The sequence below is a fragment of the Sorex araneus genome, chromosome 11 (genome assembly GCF_027595985.1).
Source record: "Sorex araneus isolate mSorAra2 chromosome 11, mSorAra2.pri, whole genome shotgun sequence".
Lineage (NCBI taxonomy): Eukaryota > Metazoa > Chordata > Mammalia > Eulipotyphla > Soricidae > Sorex > Sorex araneus.
Genome location: NC_073312.1, coordinates 35,314,964 through 35,335,772, shown reverse-complemented (window position 1 = coordinate 35,335,772; position 20,809 = coordinate 35,314,964). Strand labels below are relative to the sequence as shown.

The 20,809-nt window shown below is 43.1% G+C and overlaps 2 protein-coding genes across 3 annotated transcripts in view; one reads left to right on the top strand and one right to left on the bottom strand.

Moving 5' to 3' along the window:
• Positions 1–154: 154 nt before the first annotated feature.
• Positions 155–1,057, bottom strand: LOC101546109 (ADP-ribose pyrophosphatase, mitochondrial-like). Its single transcript, XM_055118662.1, has one exon. The coding sequence runs from the start codon at positions 1,040–1,042 to the stop codon at positions 155–157; it is 888 nt and encodes a 295-aa protein (XP_054974637.1). The 5' UTR covers positions 1,043–1,057.
• Positions 1,058–8,139: 7,082 nt separating this feature from the next.
• PCGF5 (polycomb group ring finger 5) overlaps positions 8,140–20,809 on the top strand; it is a 110,377-nt gene continuing 97,707 nt past the window's right edge. Inside the window, exon 1 of one of the 2 annotated variants that reach the window (XM_055118925.1) lies at positions 8,140–8,275. The gene's annotated coding sequence lies outside the window, so the exon portion shown is untranslated. Of the gene's footprint in view, positions 8,276–10,311; positions 10,632–20,809 lie in introns of those variants that run through there. The other variant, XM_055118926.1, reaches the window with a different exon arrangement.

Sequence of the window (20,809 nt, the reverse complement as noted above, 5' to 3'; positions counted from 1 at the left end):
GACACAAAATCTTATATCTTGAACACTTTTGGAAATAACCAAAGAAATTGTGGTTCCTTTCCTGTCTAGTGGAACTTCTGTTTGCTTCTCACTTGCCTCTTTTCATTGGAAGACCTTTGGGTCAGATGATGTGGTAAAACACCCCTAAGGACAATCATTGTTCCCATTTCTCACTCCAGTGGGCACCACGAACATTAGCCACATGTTGAATGAACTGCGAGTGACTGGCATAAAGTTCAAGTTTTTCATTAATGTCCACCCATTTCACTTTCTGGGCATCATCACCAGCTTGCAGAGGAAGATGGTCCAGGATTTCCCCCGTTTCATCGTGGAAGTTTACAGCCTCTGTCTCTATCCATGCATTGTCTGTGTTCCGAGGATCGTCCACATAGCCTCTATAGACTACAAAGTGCTCCTGGCTGAAGAGTTTGTGCAGTTGTTTATTCAACTCCTTCTTTTCTGCTCCGGATTTCTGCAAAGAGTTCAAGGCTTCCTCACAAAATTCTCTCTTCAAGGTGGAACTAATCTTCTCCCCAGGATCCACCATGCCCCCGGGAATTGCCCATTCCCCACAGTCCTTCCTTTTGATGGCTACAAATTGCAGGATGCGTCTCCCAGACTCAGGGTGAGTAGTTCCATTCCCCTTGCTGTCTTTTTTCCACCTGGTTAGGATGGGGTCTGCGGCATGATTGGGACCCCAGCGCCCCAGAAGCCCGCGGCCAACCATTCCTGTCCGTCCTGCGGGATTTTGGGGTTTACCGTCTTCGATCTGGTACAATCCGTTCTGACTTCTTCTCTCGACAGGCCCGTCCTTTTCATTGAATTTCGGAGAGAAATTGCTCGTACCCACTGGGGGGTCTGCCCATCCGGGCCCAGCCATGACAGAGTGGGCAGTGTACTGGACAGGGTTGTACTCTGGCCATTCAACCTGCCAGCTCACTTTATCATCTGGCACCTGGCTGCGCTCCACTCTCGAACCAGGGTATGGAGAAGTCCGGGCTTTCACATGGGGGTTCTCTGCAGACCTACTTGAATCTGACATCCTGACGTTTAGAGCGAGACCCCGAGAGATAAACAGGCTCCAACGGGCTGCTAAATTGGGACAGCTGCTAAGGCGGACCACCACAGAAGCCAAGGTCATAGAAAGAAACACTTTCATGAAAGTCCTTGCCAGATATTCAGACATCCAGGAGATGTTTCTGGTCGCTTTCAGGAGGGAATACGCTCCCAACTGTGCTGTTGGTGCTCGCGGATGCATCACAATCTTCCTCGCGCCCCTTCTCCGCACTAAGTGTAGCAGTTATTCTTAAAATGTCCTCCCTGTCCCCCAAACGCTCTCGGGCTAAGGTTTAGAACACTGTCTAACCAAATTAGCTCACACTACCCACCAAAGCGCTTTCTTGCTTACCGGTGGACTGACCATTAGGTGAAGATTTAATTCACTAGATCTAGGACAGTTGTTTGAAGGCAGAGTGAATATGTTGAGGGAGATTCCCCCCATTTGGGATAAGGACTAGGACCTCTAAGCCACTTCGTGCCCCTATCAAAGATACTGATGAGAAATCCATGTGAAAGAGGTCAAATGGTGGCTAGAGCAAGTTGCCATTTGGCTAGTGAGAGAGGGACATAAGATTTATTTCATCTTTCTTTTCACAGTTTTACCTAGAGCACACCCACGGGTATGTCATGCACTGACCTGGACCCAGTGTCTTCTACTTTTCAAAGATTCTGTTTGGGGCACAGCATGAAGAAATAGAACTATCACTGGCAGGGAGGGCAAGTATTGTTCAATCGTTAAGAGTTAAGTCCCATCCCAGACTCCCCTCTTTAACTGGGATCTTCTTGAACAAAGTGACTTAAGTTCATTTTGGTTTCCTCATATATAAAATAGAAATAGTATCTAGAGTGCATGTAAAGCTGCTAACCTAATGTCAGGCTCCATTCAAAATCGCCAGTTGTCATTAGTACAATTATCATTAATTTTCTTGACCCTACACTTTGTGTAAAAGAGAACAAGATAGTTGAAATTACTATAGGAGCTGAACTCGTGTCAATTTACATATGAGGTCAGAGTTGACTTACAATTTTTCTAGAAAATTCTTCTGGCTTTCTCATGGTAAGATTTAGGATCTATGACAATCTCATTATTGGAAGGTCAAGGTCGATTTTTGCTATGAATGAAAAATAGCAGATGTTCAAATATAAATAAGATGCTTGGGGGAAACACATAATTAAGGATGGCATGGGTGTGTAGAGTATAATGAGGGAAAGGAGGGTGTGTAGAGTATAATGCAAAAAATCCCCACTACCAAGGAGGAAAACATGACACCTGGAAAGGGACTTCAAACCCAGTAATGAAGGCTTTTGTTGCACTTTTAGCATCATCAAAGGGAAGAAGACAGTTAAATCAGACCATTTGATGATCATGGTACAAAGGGTTCCCTAAGGAGAGGAAACAAAATACTATACTTGAGACCAAAAGAATTATTTCCTGGGAAGACACTGGGAAGATTTTCTTTCTTGAATTGTTTTCTGAGACAGAAAAACAGAGATATACACAGAGAATGCTTCAGTTCTGTCCTTGAAAAAGTCTAAAAAAAAAATAAAACCCAAATCAAAACAAACAAACAAACACTGAGGACAATCAGAGAACAAAGCCTTGGCCTGTCACTGGGCACCATTCTTTGTAAGTTCTGTTTTATTAAGTATTTTATAGAAAACAAAGTAGGGGGAGGAAGGGCCAGCCAGGGTGACTATAGGGCATAAGCAGTGCAAGAATCCTATTTTACCTGTCTTTGGGAAGCAAAACTAAGTTGTAACCAGTAAAACAAATTTTTATGAATTATTCAACTCTTCATATAGTGATATGAAGACTCCTCTTCGGAAAGAAATATTGAAAGAAAACAGAGAAAAAGTTTTCTTTTCTCTTGAGGTGCTAATACTGTCAATAAATAACTACTATGTTAAAGTCTGTGGCATACAGGTTCGAGGGGGTTGAATTCCTCCATTTTGAATCTCAGTTCAATACAGGTTGATCTTGGGAAAATATCTTAAGTTCCCTAGAAGTTAGTTGTCTCATATAATAACATATAATAATAATTCTAGGGGCAATATGAAGTATTCATTTGAGGGAATTAATAGAAATAGTGCCATGTAGTTCTCAAATACTCCTATGAGTCAGAAACATATATTTTAATCTCATGGGGGCCCAAAGACGTTGATGATAGCCAGAAATGGGAATTTGCCATGGATGGGAACTTGGTAATGGGGAGTTCATTTTTTGGTGCTTTAGTGAAGTGCTCCTCTGTAGGTGATGAATGTTCTGGGAACTCAAGATTCTACCATTTACATCTCTGTGCTCCAGTTTCCTCTGGTATAAAATGAAGAGTTGATGTAGAATCAATCCTTTTAATCCCTTCCAGTTTCCTAGAGGAAGCATACAAGGGAGTTGGAAGTTGAAGAAAGAGCTAAGATGTTGAAGAGTGAGTGATCAGAATGAATGATTAAGATCACAAGTCTGCTTTGGAAGTAAAGGAGAAACCTAGGATGAAAAGATGACATTTTTAGAAGCTTCCTCTCATAAATGCTTGAGGGCTCTGGGGACACCCCCAACAATGCTCCTTCTAATACTTTTGGTGCTTTATCCAGCAATATTGTGCTATGCAGGCTAGTAAAACTGGGATCTACCAGGGTTACACCTTGAATTTCTGGAGTTGGGAGACATGTGGGACCGGGTATTGAACCTAAGTTTTGTGCATGCATTCCAGGCTTTGAGATATCTCTGTGGATCTGATTTTTTTTTTGTTTTAAGTAAAGAAATCTGTACCTTTAAAGAAATGACCTAAGCAGAAAATTAAAGTAGCCATATGGGGAATGAAGGCCATCTACACATTAACTTAAGAAATCTAAAGTAAAATGTGTAACAATGCAAGTCAAATAGCCTTTATTTATAGGAGAGATAAGCCTCAGTTTGTGTGGTGTGAAGTGAAGGTGTTAGGAAAGTCCAGCTGCCCCAAAAATGTCTTCCTGGCCCTCTTAAAATACTGCCTTAGTTTACACCGTTAAAATAAACCCCTTTGAATGTACTTTGTGTTCTGAAATGCACATTTATTTCCCATTCATCTGTTGTCAAGCTTTCTGGTGAATCCTGTAACAGACTGACAACTATCTAAGAACAGTCAACTGTCAAGATGGGAAGGCGGAGGAGGGATCTTTTTGGTATGTGTGGTATTGCTCAACATGTGAGTGCCTGTTAGGCCCCAGACACTGAGCTCAGTTCTCGAGACCAAAAGGTTAAAAAAAATTGTGTTCATTGCCTCAAGATGGGGTGTGGATGCACAAAGATTCTGAGACTGCATAAAATATGGGCTTCAGGAAGAAAAGTGGAGGACAGAGATTCTCTTCTATCATTAATTTTACTGGTGCTCAATGAAAGATTTTCCCTGGCTCCAGGAAATTCCCCTGAGAACTAATAAAATTGAAAGTTGGTAGATTTGGCACTCTGTAGGCCATGGAATGACATAATTAAAACCCCTTTAATTTGATTATTGTGGGCCTTTTGAAATTTTAATTAGTAAAATTTGACTATCTTAGAATTTGTAAGCAATATCATTAACTGTATTACAAGTCCATTGTTCATTTTTCATGTGTCTGTCTTCCCCCAGTACTTCAACGGATTACTGTGGCTGGTGGCAGAGAAGACAGTAAGAAATAGAGAGGAATGGGAGCTAAACAACTAACAGAGAACTTCTGTAAGCAGGCCAGAGAAATACCATATTTTCATAGGTGACACTGAAAAAACACCATAGTAATAGACATAAAACTTCTAGTAATAGAAAGAATACTCATGGGCTTGGAAAGATATAGTATATCGGGTAGGGTACCTGCCTGGGTTTGATCCCTGGCATCCCATATGGTCCCACAAGCACCACCAGGAGTGATTTCTGAGAGCAGAGCCAGGAGTAAGCCCTGAGCATTGCCCAAACTGAAAGACTGACTAGGCACCATGCTAAATATTTTACATATAAAAGCACTTAATTTTCACTAAAACCCATCAAGGTAGATTTTTTTACTGTTCACCTATTTTACAGATGAGATCAAGGCCATATAACCTATTACCCGATTGTTTTTCAAAGTAGGGATAGGAATTCAGGTAATACCCATGTTTAACTAGCATAAAACTTCAGTGATCTATGCATCAGTCCTCTAACTCAGACATGTGAAGTCAGACAATGTATATACTTTTTTTAGGGATAGGAGTTTTAAGATGTCATGAGTCTATTTATGTAATTACACCTATACCTGATATACTTGATATACTTAGGATTAAACTGTTTTTGAGCAGTCAGTCTCGGAAAACAGATCTGAAGATAAATATATGAAATATGGTCTCATTTTCTAGTTGTTCTTTGTGTCCCAGCAAATTTGGACTATATTACTATTCACTGTCCCACCAGAGTGACCTTCCTCAATCTTTGTTGAAATTTTACCCATTGTTCAAAGGTCAGCTCAAATGCCATCTCCTCCAAATAACTATCTCCGATCATCAAAGATTTAAAGTGGAAATCTGCAAGAACATTTGGAATTGGGATTTGGGAGAAATATATGTGTTAATAAAAGGAAAAATAATGCAAAGATGTAAGAAAGGCACTTAAACATGAAGAGAACTTTCATGTTAATTTTGTTGTTACCTACATCAGCAAAAGTTTCTCTGTGGTTCGTTAGGATTTATGAGGTGAAGAGTAAAGGGAATAAAACAATGTGAAGTGTCTAGCAACATGTCAAAAGGGGAAACAACATGGGAGTTTCTAGTCTTATCAACTTCTTTTGGGACCAGTTCATCTCCTTCAAACTAAGTAAGACCACTAAAAAAAAAAAAAAAACTAAGTAAGACCATCCTTACCAGAAAAAAATGGGTAAGATAAGCAGATCTTAGAAATGACTGAGGGGATGGTGGCGGACCAGGAGGGCAGGGGAAGAGAGATCAGAAAATGACAGGAACTCAATAGAAACTCTTACGCCAGTGACAGAGAAAAGAGAGAAGGGAACTGTAATTGAATCGTGATCAAGAAGCGAATATAAGGAGAAATGGAAGCAAAAAGACACAAAGGGAAAAGAAAAGGAAATTCTAGGCTTTAGAAAGAAAAAGTTTGTGCTTCCTTGCAGAACAGCATTCCAGAAGAAACAGGTGCAGCACCCAAGCCTGGAGTGCTACTTGCCACTGTACACTCAGATCCATTTTCCTTTCTCACTATTCTAAGGGCTTTGCCCTCCTGCCCTCTGTCATTCCTTCCTTTGTCTACTACTGCTTTTTTACCACTGGGTAAGCCTGAGGTGGGAGGAAGCGAGATGCCAGGCATTATACCTCCTTCTCTTCACTTTGGGGAGTGTCTCTAGCAGTAGTTACACTTCTTTCATGATTGCTGCCCCAACAGCATTACCCCTTCACTGGTCTCCTCCCTCTGACCCTGTAGGCATAGAAGACATGTACCCAGCAGTTGCTAATCTCAGGAGGGTCTCACCTTCCTCCTGATTGCACTTCCAGCTTTTTCAACACCTTTGTAATGAATACACTGCATTAAATTATCACTATTGAATTATCTGGGAAAGAAAACTACTTTCACTTAGATTTACCCTCAAAGACAGCTTTCTCAGTGTGACTGGAAGCAACACATTTAGAGAGAGAATGGAATCCAGCCAGCCTAAGAGTCAGAAGGGCCTGAGTCCCCTTTTCCAATACTTGGAGAGTGGGAAGTTCACACTTGCTGTCAGAGTTGAGGGACTTTTAGCCTAGGAATTATCTGTAAAATGACTGGGGTTATGTCTGTTATGTCTATCTTTATATATCTCTATATACAAATGACTATATCCACTTTGATCATGTTCAGTGTTGGCTAAGGAACATCTCTGTCCTGTTCCGCCAAGGAGAATTCAATTCTCACAATGAGTAGGGGACACAGGATGAGGCATGGTGGGGAGGCAGCACAGGAGAAACAGAGCGAAGTCTCAGTTTGGGGAAAGTTAGCATTTTGCAAAATGTTTTTTATGCATGATCTCCCACTTGATAGAGACTCCAGTGGGTTTTACCAGTGCTGAGCAGACCGACAAAGACATAGAAACAATTTTATTCTAACAGCTTCAATCTCTCCCATCCTCAGGCCTCTGTTAAAAATAACTTTCCTTTCATAAAGAATTCACGGTGCAGGGGCCCTACTCCAGTGAGACTTTGGCTAGCCACAAAGGGAATTCCGCAGGGAGAGGTTGCAGAGATGGGTATAAGGTTCTGACAGGTGGCAGGACCTAATAGATGTGGTTTTCTGGCAAATAGCAGGGCAGGAAAAAAAATCAGTTGTGAAAGGATAAAAGCAGCCGGAATGTCTGTTCTCACTGACCTTATGAATGAGCATTGGACAATGGGGTACTCTGTGACGCAGAGGGCCATGTGGCAAGGTCACTTCGGAGATGTCAACTTTTGAGTGCTGCGCTGAAGCTAAGCGATCAGGTTCAGAATGAACCTTGAGCTGTGGGGTCGGGACGGGGCAGGGGACGCGGGGTCTTTTCTGTAGGCCTAAGCTTGACCATTGCCAAAGGGGCCTCTACATAGCAGCAGAGCTGCTTTTTTTCATTCATTCAAGGGCACGCTTTCCTCATTTGGGGTGTGTGTTGGGGGGGAGACTCCTTCCTTGGCCCGATGCAACGAAGTCTCCCCGAAGTTTCGAACGTCTCCTAGCCAAGATCGGGCCACTACAGGTGGGCGATGGCTAGCTCTGAGCCAATGTGCGGCTCCACGGCCGTCCCGGGGCAGTGGCCGCCGCTCGTCCCCTCCGGACCCGGGCGCCGCGGCGGGCCGTGTAGGGCAGGGCGCTCCGGGAGCGGCGCGGCGGCGGCGGCAGCGGCCGTGGCTCGAAGAGGCCTGGCGGGCGGCGGCGAGAGGCTGTGCCCCAGTTTGTGTCCAATCAGGGAGTGCGGGCTGTGCCCCGAGCCGGGCAGCAATGCGTAAACAAACCCACGGCAACTCCTCCGCCCCCTCGGCGCGCTCGCCCCGCGCCCGCCGCCGCCGCCGCCGCCGCCGCCGGCTCTCGCTGCGCCCGCCCGCCGCTCCGCGCGCCCGCCGAGCCCGCCCTGCCCCCCCGCCCCGTGCGGCTCGCACCCCGCGCCGCCCTGCCCCGCCCCGCCCCCGCCTGCGCGGGCTCCCTCACCTACCGCCCCACGCGCGCGCGCTCGCGCACCACGCGCCCCGCGCCGCCCCTCCGGATCGTGGCCTCTCGGGAGCAAGGTAAGGGCGATGCGCCGGGGCGCGGGCGCTTTCCCCGCCGGCGCGGCCCGGGGAACTTTCTAGCGTCGCTCTTTGCCGCTGGGTCGAGGGCGGGGAGGCCCCCACCTCCCCCACCCCTCCAGCGCGCCTGGAGGCTGTGCGCGGGCGAGCGGGATCGGAGCGGGGGGTGGGGGGGCGGGAAAGCGTTTTATTAACGGGGGTTCCCAAGTTGCCCAACCTGTCGGGGGGTGCGGGCAGGAGGGCGGCGTGCGGAGCGGGGCTGGGAGGCGCGGCGGGGCCGGGCGCGGGGCGCGAGAGGGGAGGGCCCCCAGGAACTTTCTCCTCCCCACCCGGGCTCCGGGCGGCCCCGGCCCCGCCGTCGCCCGAGCCGCGGGCTCCCGGGCTGGAGGGAGAGACCGTGAAATGTGTTCGAAGAAGCTGACGCAGTTGGTGACGCTCGCGGCTTCCTGACGGGGACCGGCCACGGCAGCGCCTGGGGCGCGGAGGGACGAGCCGCGGCGGCGCTCGAGCCCTTCCCCCGCCCGGGAGCCGAGCGCCGGGAGCCCGGTGGGGGCCGGAGGCATGAACCTCGCGGCGCGGCGGGGAGCGGGGCTCGGGAGCGGGCGGCGCGCGCCGCTTCCGTTTTGATGAGCTCGGGTTCTTATATAAGATGTCACGGCGACGGCGAGGGGCCAGCGGGCGGCGCGCCGGCCTGGGGCGGGGGACCGCGCCGACCCACCTGTGCGCCCTCCGCGCCCCACCGGCGGGAGCCGCCCTCGCGCGTGCCGGGAGCGTGGGGGACGCGGGTAGGGGTGATGGGGAGTGTTCGCCCGGGAGGCCGGACGTGCCAGCCGCCCCTCCGCCCCGGCCCGGGAACGCTCGGGCTGCGGCCGCAACGGGCCACTTCCTCTCGGCCGCGCTGCCGGGGTCCACACGGTCGTGGTTCCGGGAGCCTGTACTTTGCCACATTTGTTTAATATTAAGGAAACTGCGTGTGCGGCCGGCAGAGTACGCCCGGAACGGGTGGCAGCGAATGAATCATCGCCCCACGGATCGGGCGCCCATGATTCACGCGGGGTCCGCACGCGCGCTTCCTCGCCGGGTGCCTCGGATCTGGGGACAGCGGCCCTCCGGCCGCGATGACGCCTGCAGGGGCGGTGGGGAGGGAGTGGCAGAGGGCGAAGGCGTACCCTGGGCTCCTCCTTTTACAATTTGGGGGAACTCTGCGGGGTTGGTAGGGGGGTGGGCAGGCACCCCCAGCCCCCTCTCCTTGGATTTCCCTCGGCCTGTTTCATGCTCTTGGAAGGGCTGCAAGTTTCCACCTGGCTGTTCTCACGAGTAGGTGGAGAAACGCTGATTCGCACAGGGTCGGGTTGGCCTGTTTCATTCAGAATTTTGAACGGTGTCAAGTGAAAAGGTTGAAACCCTCGTAATTGCCTCTACTTAAAGTACAGCTAAAGTAATTAGCAGAAACTTTCGAAGTCAGTGCGTTTAAAAGAAAAAAAGTGACTTCGAAGCAGAGGAATCCTACTTAGTAAAGACTTAGATTTGGAGGAGGTGGGGAGTGGGACGTTTTCCAAAAGCTTATCCTGAAAGGAATCTAATTCGCTGCAGGACTTTATCTGGACTTAACCTTGGCCTACCCCACAGTTGTAGGATTCGGAGTTAAAGTTTTCTTATCTTAAGGGCCTCACCTCCCGTGGCACCTGTTCCGGCCTTCTTGGTCTCATCAAGAAAATTTTCATTCTTCAGTCTAAGAACCACCCCATAATGCTATGATGTTCTTGACTGGGTGTGTGTGGGGGGGGGGTGAGGGAGGTGAGGGGGAGGTCAGAGGAGGGACACTGTTCTGGAATGATTTCTAGGCTTTTGTCTCAGCTTTAGAATGTGTAAGCACCACTCTTAGAAGCGATTTCTTTTTGCTCAGCGCTTTGAAACTCCAGCACCTAGAACAGTGCCTGGCATATTTTGGGCTCTCTTTGTAGATAGCACTGTCTTCCCGTTCATAGATTTGCTCAAGCCGGCACCAGTAACGTCTCCATTGTGATACTTGTTGTTACTGTTTTTGGCATATCTAATACTCTGGGTAGCTTGCTGGGCTCTCTGAGAGGGGTCTTTGTAGAGTAGTGAAGGAATTGATTCCATTGTTATGATCTTTTGTAAGATTGCCTTTGACAGTTGTGGAATGCAATGCCTTTTGTGACCAAGGCAATAAGGTGGCAAAGTTCTTTTTTTTTCTTCTTATTTTCTTTCCCTTTTGATTTTTCTCTTCAGTTAGCTTACAGTACAAGACGAGTTTGAACATCATATTTTAAGATGCTCTGTTGGAAGAATTATAAGGCATGTGGTGCCTCCTGAGGACAAAGTGTGTTGCTGTGTAAGTCAGTGGATTATTAAAAATATTATCTGTGCTAGTTGAAAAAAAAAGTTGAAATTAGCCAAGCACAGAGAGAGAGTAGGGTGTTTGCCTTACACGGGGTTAACCTGGGTTCTGTCTCCAGCACCCCATATGGTTCCATGGGTCCACAAGAAGTGATCCCTGAGAGTAGAGCCCTGGATGTGGCCCCAGAACGAAACAAAAATTGAAATCAGTCGAGTCAATTTCTCACAGTACTATGTGTTTTCACTCCAGTTTTTCAAATGGCTTCTATATCCTTCTCTCCACATTGCTTCTACAGCTCAAATTTCGCCGTAGTTTTGGAGGATCAAATGTAGCCAGTGCTTAATGTGAAGTATTCATTTAGCTAAATGAATACAAGATTTGCATCTACGCAGAGGCCTTAATGATTAATATTAGTAAGTCTGATTAATGTCAGTAACTTAATCATGAAGAATTAAAGAAGAATCTATAGAAGACATGCTTTTGAATTACATTTTAAACAGATTAGTTGCGGAAAAGTTATATCAAATATATAATGGAAGAATTTAAATATACTGTTTAATAGTATATTAAATATATTGTTATAATAATGGTATATTAAATATACTGTTAAATAGTAACCTTTTTAGAGGATAAACTTAGTAAACCTTATATTGCTCTGAATAGTAAACTTTGGTGGCATATCCATCACCTTTAGTCCTGTAGCAGTATCTTCAAAACTCAGCTCATCCTAAGTTGCTACCAATGAAGAGTGGGTATCCAATAGTTTTCTGTCTCAAATAATAGCTGTGATCACTTTCAAAAGCACTGGGACCAGAGAGAGAATATAGCTAGTAAAGTGCTTGCTTTGCACTCAGAGGAGCCAGGTTTAATCCTGGACAACCCGTGTACCCCAATCCCACCACAAGTGATCCCTTAACACAAAGCCAAGAATAAGCCCTAAGGACTGCTGGGTGTGGTCCAACCACCACCACTCCCCTCCCTCCTTCACCCTCACAAATCAAAGTATAATCTTTTGAGAGTGAATTCAAAGGTAGTAGAGTTTTAAAGCAAGTAGGGGCCTTGGAAATTGCTCGACACTGTCCATTCCTTTTCTGTCAATACCTTGACAGAGGAAACTAAGAACAGTGAGATAGTTTGTCCAGAAGTCAGGACCGGCATTAGAGCTAGGAGTCCTAACATGAAGGGCCCCAAATTAGAAGGAGCTCCCATAAGTGGAGAGAATGGTTCTTAGCATTTGGCTATATGTGGGCCTCTTCTAAACTCTGGGAGTGTAAAAGTATGCCACTTAACTGTATATCTTTCCATATGCCATGCACATCTAGAAACCCAATAAGTACTTATTCATGATAGTTTAGCAAATACATTGTTTTTTTTTTTTTTTAGACTTAAGGACTGGATATTCGATACATCAGGGAAAGGTGTTTGCCTTGCATACAGCCAAGCAAGGTTTGATCCTTGACATCACAGAGTTTCCCAGAATCTGCCAGTAGTGATCCCTGATCACAGATCCATCCAGGGATAAGCTTTGAGCACTGGTGGGTGTGGATCAGAAATCTGTGACTGTCACTGTCACTGCCATCCCATTGCTCTTTGATTTGCTCAAGCGGACACCAGTAATGTCTCCATTGTGAGACTTGTTGTTACTGTTTGGGGCATATCGAATATGCCACGGGTAGCTTGCCAGCCTCTCCGAAAGGGGTGAAGGAATTGAACTCAGATCGACCACATGCAAAGCGAAAGCCCTACCCACTGCACTATCACTCCAGCCTGGCTCAGAAATCGAAACATTAAAATAAACTTATGTTTAAGTTGTCATTGTTTTCCCTTTTTGTTGTTCCCATGATTCAAGGCTGCAACATACTTAATTGTAGCACTTACTGGGTTGTGGTGCTTGCAGGGGTTGTATACTTGGTTATGCTTGCACACACAGAGCATGGCTCGTGTGAAGTGGTGCTAGGAATCAAATATGCAACCTTACACTTGTAGGTGCTTTTCCACTGAGCTATACCTGAGACTTCTGAATAAATTTAACTTGAGGATATATTTAAGAATTGGAAAAGAAGGAAACCATATCTCTTTTCCAGGTTGAAGATGGTTTTGATAAGAGAATGTTGTCAGTAATTAACCTTAAAATTTCATTGCATCTACCATTTAATTTCACGTCTCCATGATTTCAAATAAAATGACTTACAGTTTATAAGTGTGCATGTTTATTAGCTGGCATAATATTCACTGGATAAACAGTTGAATAAAGAAATCAGAAAGTCTAGTAGGCCTTCCCTTTCCACAGTGCCAGGTAGAAAAGCCTAGCCTTCATATCCTGATAGAATTGGAGTTTGTGGGGCCAGAGAGATAGCACAGTGGGTAGTGTATTTTCCTTGCATGTTGTCCACCTTGTTTTATCCTTAGTATTTCATATAGTTTGCCAAGTCCACCAGGAATGATCCCTGAGCCAAGATTAAGCCCAGAGCACTGCCAGGTGTTTTCCCTCCACTAAAAAAAAAAAAAAAAATTGGAGGTCAAACTAACTCAGCTCTGTTTCTAACAAACAGGACTTTCTACAACAAGTTGCTTGACTCTTTTGAGCATTCTCTTATCTCAGGAATAAGAACTTGCTCTGAGACTGGGGTCATGTTTGTAAGCGGTCTCATACAATAGGGACTTCATAAAGTAGTTTTTGACTTAAAAATATGGTTGCATCCTGAAAAAGTCATTGAAGTCAAAGTATTTTAAGTAAAAAATGCATTTCACACATCAAACATCACAACTTACATTGCCCTGTAGATGGGCTGGTTACCTTGACTTTCATCATCTCACCAAAGGCAGAACGCTGATGGATGTTTTGTAGCACTGACATGATGGGAAAACACAAAATAGCAGTATCCAAAATGTGTGGACTATACCGTACCCTGAAGAGCAGTGTTCTTCCACCTCGTCACACTGTGGAACAGCACCTGCCTTGCATACTAGTAGTTATAACCAGGGGGTAGACCAGGGGTATCCAACCTTTCTGCACCTGCAACTGGCACTGGTCTTTGGCCTGGTGGTTGAGGACCAGTCTTTAGAGTTTTTTCTGAAGTGGATGATCGTACTTACCTCTGGGGGTGTGCTGAGCAATCCAGGGCCAACAGTAGCCTCCAGTGCAATTGAAGGACACTTTCTGCTTCTTTTTAAAGGTCAGTTTCCAGGGAGAGGGGTGTGGCACCAAGTAAGTTTTTGTTTGTTTTGAAAAAAGGGTGGTAGGCCAAATAAGGTTGGGAGCCACTGCTGTTGTTATGGTGGTGGTTAAGGTAGTGACTGACTGGGAGCCGAGGCTCAGGCCGCTGTCCAGCATCATCTGAGTATCCCTGGGCAAATATCCACACTGGAGGCACCATTTCTACAAAGTCTGTTACTTTGCACAGTCGTAACTCGAACCGTCTGAAGAAACTTTGTAAATAATAATGGCTTTAATAATGATGTATGATTTATGTAACTGTGGGAGGAGTCAAATGTCTCAGAACTTGGTTTCTCAGCTGGAGAATTAGTACTTTGGATGGAAAGAGGGAAATGTGATGATCTCTAAGAATTTATTCTATTCTGCAGTTAAAGAAAGTGATAAGGAATGCAGTTTCTCATGAAATTTGAGTTTAAATAAAAGAACAATCTTAAATTCACAACTGAAAAATAATATCCAAGAGCTCCTAAGAATTGGCATGATTAACTTTGATGCTATTAACTGCATTTTTATTATTTTATGTGTCATTATGGATACAATATTAACTCATATTTCAACCTCTCCTCCAGTTTACTCTGTTTAGGGAGTATTGGGGTTAATTAGACATAGACACCTTTTTTGAGAGGCTTACGAATCCTTTGTGGAGATTAAGACAGGAAAGCAAATGCTATTTTACATGGGGAAACTGTTAGGCATACAGAAAATTCTCTGCAATTTCTATGCAGAAAACTGGGGAAGACTTAAGAGATCTTAAGTAATTCACTGGAGCATTGGTAGGAATTCAACTGGCAAAGGTGTGGTGGTCCATATATACCAAGACTTGGAAGAAAAGACATAAAAACATATCCAGGAATGGAGAGGAAGATTGTTAAACTGATTATGAAGACAGGATTTTGGAGTGAGAATAGTGAGAGGGTTACATGGAAAGGTTTGCACCATGCTAATAATACCTTAAGTGCTGTGCTGGCAGTAAATAATTATTTTGAGGGTGCTCAGAAAGACTAAGAAAGGTCATTTGATTGACCAGTGACCACTGTCTATACTCAGTGAGGATAAGGATCTGTTGGGCATTGGTGGCAAATCCTGAAGGGTGCATGGATGTGAAGGAAGTGGAGAAGGAAGTGTAAACTGGAGTAAAAATACTGTGAAGAATTTGAACATCTAAATATTTTCTTAAATTAAAAATGATAAGTACCTAGGAGGGTTGTGGGTAGAATGTCTAACAGTGGTGAAAAGAGAATGAAGATCAAGAGGGAGTGGAATTGGTGGTTCTGTCCCTTCACAGGATAGACAGGAACAAGAAGCTTGAGTGGGTTGCCTAGTCTCATCTATTCTCACACCTCTTATCCCAGTCTAATGTGGGACAGTATTTGAATAAATATTATAGATATTTTAATAGCTAAATCCCATTTTGTTTAAAATAAAGTTCCCTTTAAGATGATAAATTGTTTATTCATCCTAGTCATGACACAAGTAGTTATTTATGAAAGAACAAGATAACATAGAAAAGAAAATACAAAGTGACAGATTTAGAAGAAGTATATTGAAAGTAGGGAGGGAGGGTGGCATTTGAAGTGAATAGGTTCTCTTCTACTAGGAAATATAAACAGAAGATTGATTAGATGAAAATAAAATTGGGAGTGAGGGGTAAAGTTGGGAGATGGAAAAGAGTCAAAGGTTTGGAATAGCTGTAGAGCTGTAGATCTGAGTGCTACAGGGAAACAAAAGTGATGAGGGCCTGTCAAGTTGCTTAGAAGACGTTAGCCTTACCCTGTGATGGAATGCATCTTCCCTGTAAACATAACTTTCTCCAGCAAAGCTAAGAATATTGGAAGTGGTGATGGTGTGAGTGTCACTGAAACTGCCAACTCCATATGGGCCCTTGGTTGAGCAGGAAGGCAAGTGAAGCTGGAGCGTTGATGGGCTGGGAGAAAGAGCAGGATGATGATGTGAGAGTAGTATGTGGAATGACTGGTGCAGTGAGAGCAAAGGAAAAGGAGAAATGTGGAGTGGATAATTTGGAGGGTTAGTAGCAAAAGGCAGAAGGAACTTTGAGGTGTGTTTATCGAGGCATCAGCTATACGTAATTGTACGAAGCAACCTAAGTATGAAGTAAAATGCCACTAGGAACTGAAAAAGCCATGGTTTATAAAATCAAATGATTATATATAAATGCCGATATCTATTTAGTTTTTTTTGGTATATCTATATATGAACCTGCAGTGTTGAACAACACCTTACAAATAAGTGGCTGCTTCTTTATTTCAAGGAAGAGGAAGCTGAAGTCTTCTGAGGACTTTTCTGAAAGGGTTGAAACCCCTGACAGCAGACATGTGTAAGCACAGCTGGTTCTAGAAAGAACCAGAATCTCTGAAATTCAGTTCAGTATTGTCTTGCAGAGTCTACTGAATTAAAGTCTGAGAGTACTTCCTACCCTTGTGTTTTAGAACCCCACAGCACCAGGTTTTGTGGTCATGTAAATCTGCTGTGAAGAGCTGCTGTGAAGAGCTATGGAATCAAATCTATGTGTGACTTCCGGTTGACAGACAGATGATAGTGTCCTTGAGAAGAGCAACAAAAAATATCAGTTCTCTCCTACTAAAAAAAAATCACTAGATAGACAAAATGCTACCTTCATTATTTCTAAAGTCCAGATTGGAAGATAGAGCTTCATGTGAAGCCAGATATGGCTTAGTCACACCTACACTTTCATCTAGACTTTGCAACAACCTGCTGGCTGGAAAGTTTGAGATTCCAGAGGTGTGTAGGGTCTGTGGTTTAAGGGCAGGAAACCAAAGTGAACAGGGAATCTGTCTTTTTTAAACTTTGTTAGTAGGAAAAAGGTGTTCTCCTTGAACACAAGTTTATTGACCACTCCTAACTTTCTTGTTTGCATTTGAGTTCAACTTAGGTGAAGCAACAGTTGCCTTGTTTTGCTGACCATAAGGTCCTTCCTTAATTTCACAGTCCTTTCACTCAGAGTTTTAGGAAACATTGGTGTAGCAGAAGCTTGCTGTCATTGAAAGCACAGTGATCAACATTGTTGAATTCAGAATTTTGGAGAAGTAGAGTTCTTTCTTCTCATAATATGCTTAAAGAGCCCTTAATTATTGGCACTGAGAAATAGGCTCCGTTGCATCACCCTCAGGGACATTCCCAGTTAACTAATAGGTGCCTTGGTGTCCTCATCTGCAGCATGTGAAAGCTCTTTGCAAATGGTGATGTGCAAATGCATAGTATCAGTATTATATATGAGATACAAGATATACTGTGAAGTTTAATAATTTTAAAAATGAAGTGCTTTTATTATTGATTCACAGTGAGATACACAGTTACAAAGTTTTTCAAGATTCGGTTTCAGTAATATAATGTTCCAACACCTGTTCCTTTACCAATGACATTTCTCACCACTAATGTCCCCAGTTTCACTCCCACCCCCAATCCTCTCAGACACTTTTCTTCTTCTTTCTCAGTCTGTCTGTCTGTCTGTCTGTCTCTCCTCTTTTTGGGCTTTATGTCTTGCAGTACAGATACTGAAAGGTTATCACATCCCTTTACCTACTTTCAACACTCAGTTCTTGTCCAGAGTAATCATTTCTATTATTATCATACAACATAAATAACTGCTGAAATTTGGTGTGAGTTTAGATTAGGACAGTAAGGCAAATCATGACAACTTTTCTCCTTTTATCCATTTCACCATGTTTAATAATTCTGGCAGAGTGAGAGCAAAGCAATATGTTTTATGACAAATGAAATTTCTGCCTTCTTATTTCTCTTTTAACTTAAATTATTTTAATATAAAATATAACAGCTTTTGAAATGTAAATGTATAGCTTAATGAATTATTAAAAGTGAATATCCATCTACAATACAAGAAATAGAACAGTTTAGTTCTTTCCCAATAGAAATATTTTCCTCTGTTGGATTTTTTTAAAGGGAAGTCTTCAGTAACAGGTCCAAAATTTGTACTTCTTTTGAGTGGAATTAGAGCTAGTACTCTATTTCTGATTTCTGTAACAATTTAGTCCTGATAGTTTTTTTGGTTTTGTTTGTTTATTATTTTGTGATGCCAGGGAGTGAATTCAGATCAAATGCATGTAAGGCATGGGTTTTACTGCTCAGCCACATCCCTGATTTTAACTTTGAATTTAGTATTTAGGGAAATTCCTGAGTTTTTAGTCTTTAAGGTGAAAATCCTCAGGTGCGGCATCTTAAGTTTATGTTCTTTGGATGGATTGAAAAAGCTGTGACCCTTTGGGTGGGAGGAAAATTTTCAGGCTTATTTTTGAAATGTCCTGATTATCCCTCCTTTGCCCATTCCTGAAGCAAAACAACTAAGAGTCCACTATTGATGATGACTTTTTAGTAGGCATAGTTCTTCCAGAGAAGCATTTGACCATTATCAAGGAAAATACTTTTCAGATCAGGCTGATATAGAATGTTTGAGGTGGTAAGAAATCAGTGAAAACAGCATCATGTCATGGAAATTTGGCATATTCTTGGTTTAATATAATCTAGTGATCTAAATTCTACCATCTCTTAAGACTAAGTAAGTTAGTCAATCAGAAGAATTTTGTAGTATGCACAAAGTTATTATGTTGAATAACTTATGAGCAAAACACAAAATAGTGGAGCCTGAGAGAGATATTGGATATTGTGGATATTGTGTATGCCTTGTGAATGGCCGACCAAGGCTCAGTCTCCAGCACCACGTATGGTCCCCTGAACCCCACCACCCCTCTGAGCTGGAGTGTTCCCTGAGCATAGAGCTAGAAGAAAGCCCTGAGCACAGGCTGATATGCCTCTCCCCTTTAAAAAAATTGCAATAAACATTAAGACAGTGAGGGAAGTTTGGTTAATCAACTATGTCTATGAAAATAGAATATGACTACTTAAAAATTGACAAAGGTTCATACATCTGAGGTAACTTCTTTAGTGGTAAGGATTTATGATTAGAATTTGGTAGATTGTAGTCATTGTTAATCCCTTCTCAGACACTACCCGCAGGGATGGTAAATAAGAGAGGAGGTAATAGCAGATGAGAAGACACCACAGATTTTTGGAGAATGAAAAGCAACAGACCTGTGGCAACTAAGTATAGTGATATATATGTGCCCTTGAAGTTTGTGAGAATAGCTCCTGTGACGAAACAGCCAATTTGTGCCCGTGAATTTTTAAGTAGACTCTGGAATTAAAAATACTGGAGTGGAGTGCGGTGGTGAAATTAAGGAGTTGAATGAAAGTCTGTAGCAAGAAACTAGGACTTAAGTTCATCTCTCACACACACCCTGTATAGCAAGATGTTCTTGCCATACACTAGACATTTTCTCCCAGAAAAAGTTAAGTAAATTAATGGTTCTGTAATTAAGGTTATCAGGGGAAAAAAAGAGGGAAAGGGGGTTATTCACAACTGAAAAGAGTAATTCCATAAATTTTTCAATGCCAAATTGTGAGCCTCTGTGCATTTTTTCTAACCTACTCCTAAACCAGCCAGGTAATTTACTGACACAAATAGAATAGTGAAAGAGTGATAAAATGAACAACCATAAAGAAGAGACCTGTAGATACTGATATTTGGAGCCCCATAGTGAAAAACAGTCTTACCTACCCATTATTTTCCCTATAGTGAAACCACTAGGCAACAAACCTGTTCCTTCTGTTCTATAAATATGAAACTTAACAGCTTATGAGACATTTAAAACCTTCACAAAAGAAAGGCAGAAACCAGAAGAAATTAGAGAAAAATCTTGGAGGAAAGAGACATATAAGGAGAAAAGAATGAAACTAATCAAACCCCATCTATCTGTAATTAATATTTAAAGAAATAATAATGCCTCCATGAAACCATAGGATCTGAAAGAAATAATTAAAAATAATATTAAAACTAATATGGTGAAAAAGTAATTAAAAAGATCAGAAGAAAAAGTAAAAATAAAATCTAAGACACCAGAAGCAGGAAGAAAGAAGCAGATTTAAAAGATAAGTTGAAAAGGTGCTATACTAAAGAGATATCTAGAAAACTATGCAGGGAAAAGTAAAATAAATGGATAAATAAAGTAAAATAAAAGTGTAAAAGAAAATATATTCCAAGATTGGAGAACACACACTTGTAGACTAAAGAGTTCACCAAATAATCGGGGAATGGATGGAGGGGAAAAAATATACGTGCAACCAATATACAACATATTCCATTGTAAAATTCCAAAATTTTAAGGAAAATGGGCATATCTTAAATCCTGCAAGGGAAAATGTAGGGAAAATGCAAAAAAAATTGGGAATGACATCAGGTTGCTTATAAGCAACACTAGAACATAAAAAGCAATGAATTAATTCAGAATTTTAAGATACATTATTTTCAACCTAAAATTTCAAAAACTATTAGGTAGGATGTAGAATAGATGTTTCTCAGAAGTTTATTGTCTATGTATCATTTACAGAACACTATTAGATGGTGTTTCGTTGTATCACTGTATCACTGTTATTTCGTTCATCAATTTGCTTGAGCGGGCACCAGTAACATCTTCATTTGTCCCTGTCCCGTGCTAATGTAGCCCAATGGTGTCTGCTTGCTCCAGGAACATGAAGAGAACGTTGTTGTTAGTGTTTCTGGCATATTAAATATGTCACAGGTAGCTTGTCAGGCTTTCCCATGCGGGGAAAAAAATAAATAAAAATAAAAATCAAGAGGTTGTGACTGTGCGCTCCAAGAAAAATTGTGTCACTCTCTTCCAGGAGCTTTGTTTTATAGTCTCTGGATCTTGGCTGTTGATGCGATTACATGGTGGTTGTGGTGGTGTGTCGGGGAGGAGTTTGTGGGTGTGACTGCCAAGCTACTGGAAAACTGGGGATCTGAGTGGAGGAGACCCAGTCTCGATCTGAGCAGGCTTGGAGATCTCAGCCACGGGTCCCACATAGCGGGATTCCTCTGTCGGTTCCTTCATGTGTGAGGCTC

What these genes read in the sequence shown, in the direction of transcription:
- LOC101546109 (XM_055118662.1), bottom strand. Translation starts at nt 1,042, where the DNA reads ATGTCAGATTCAAGTAGGTCTGCAGAGAACCCCCATGTGAAAGCCCGG.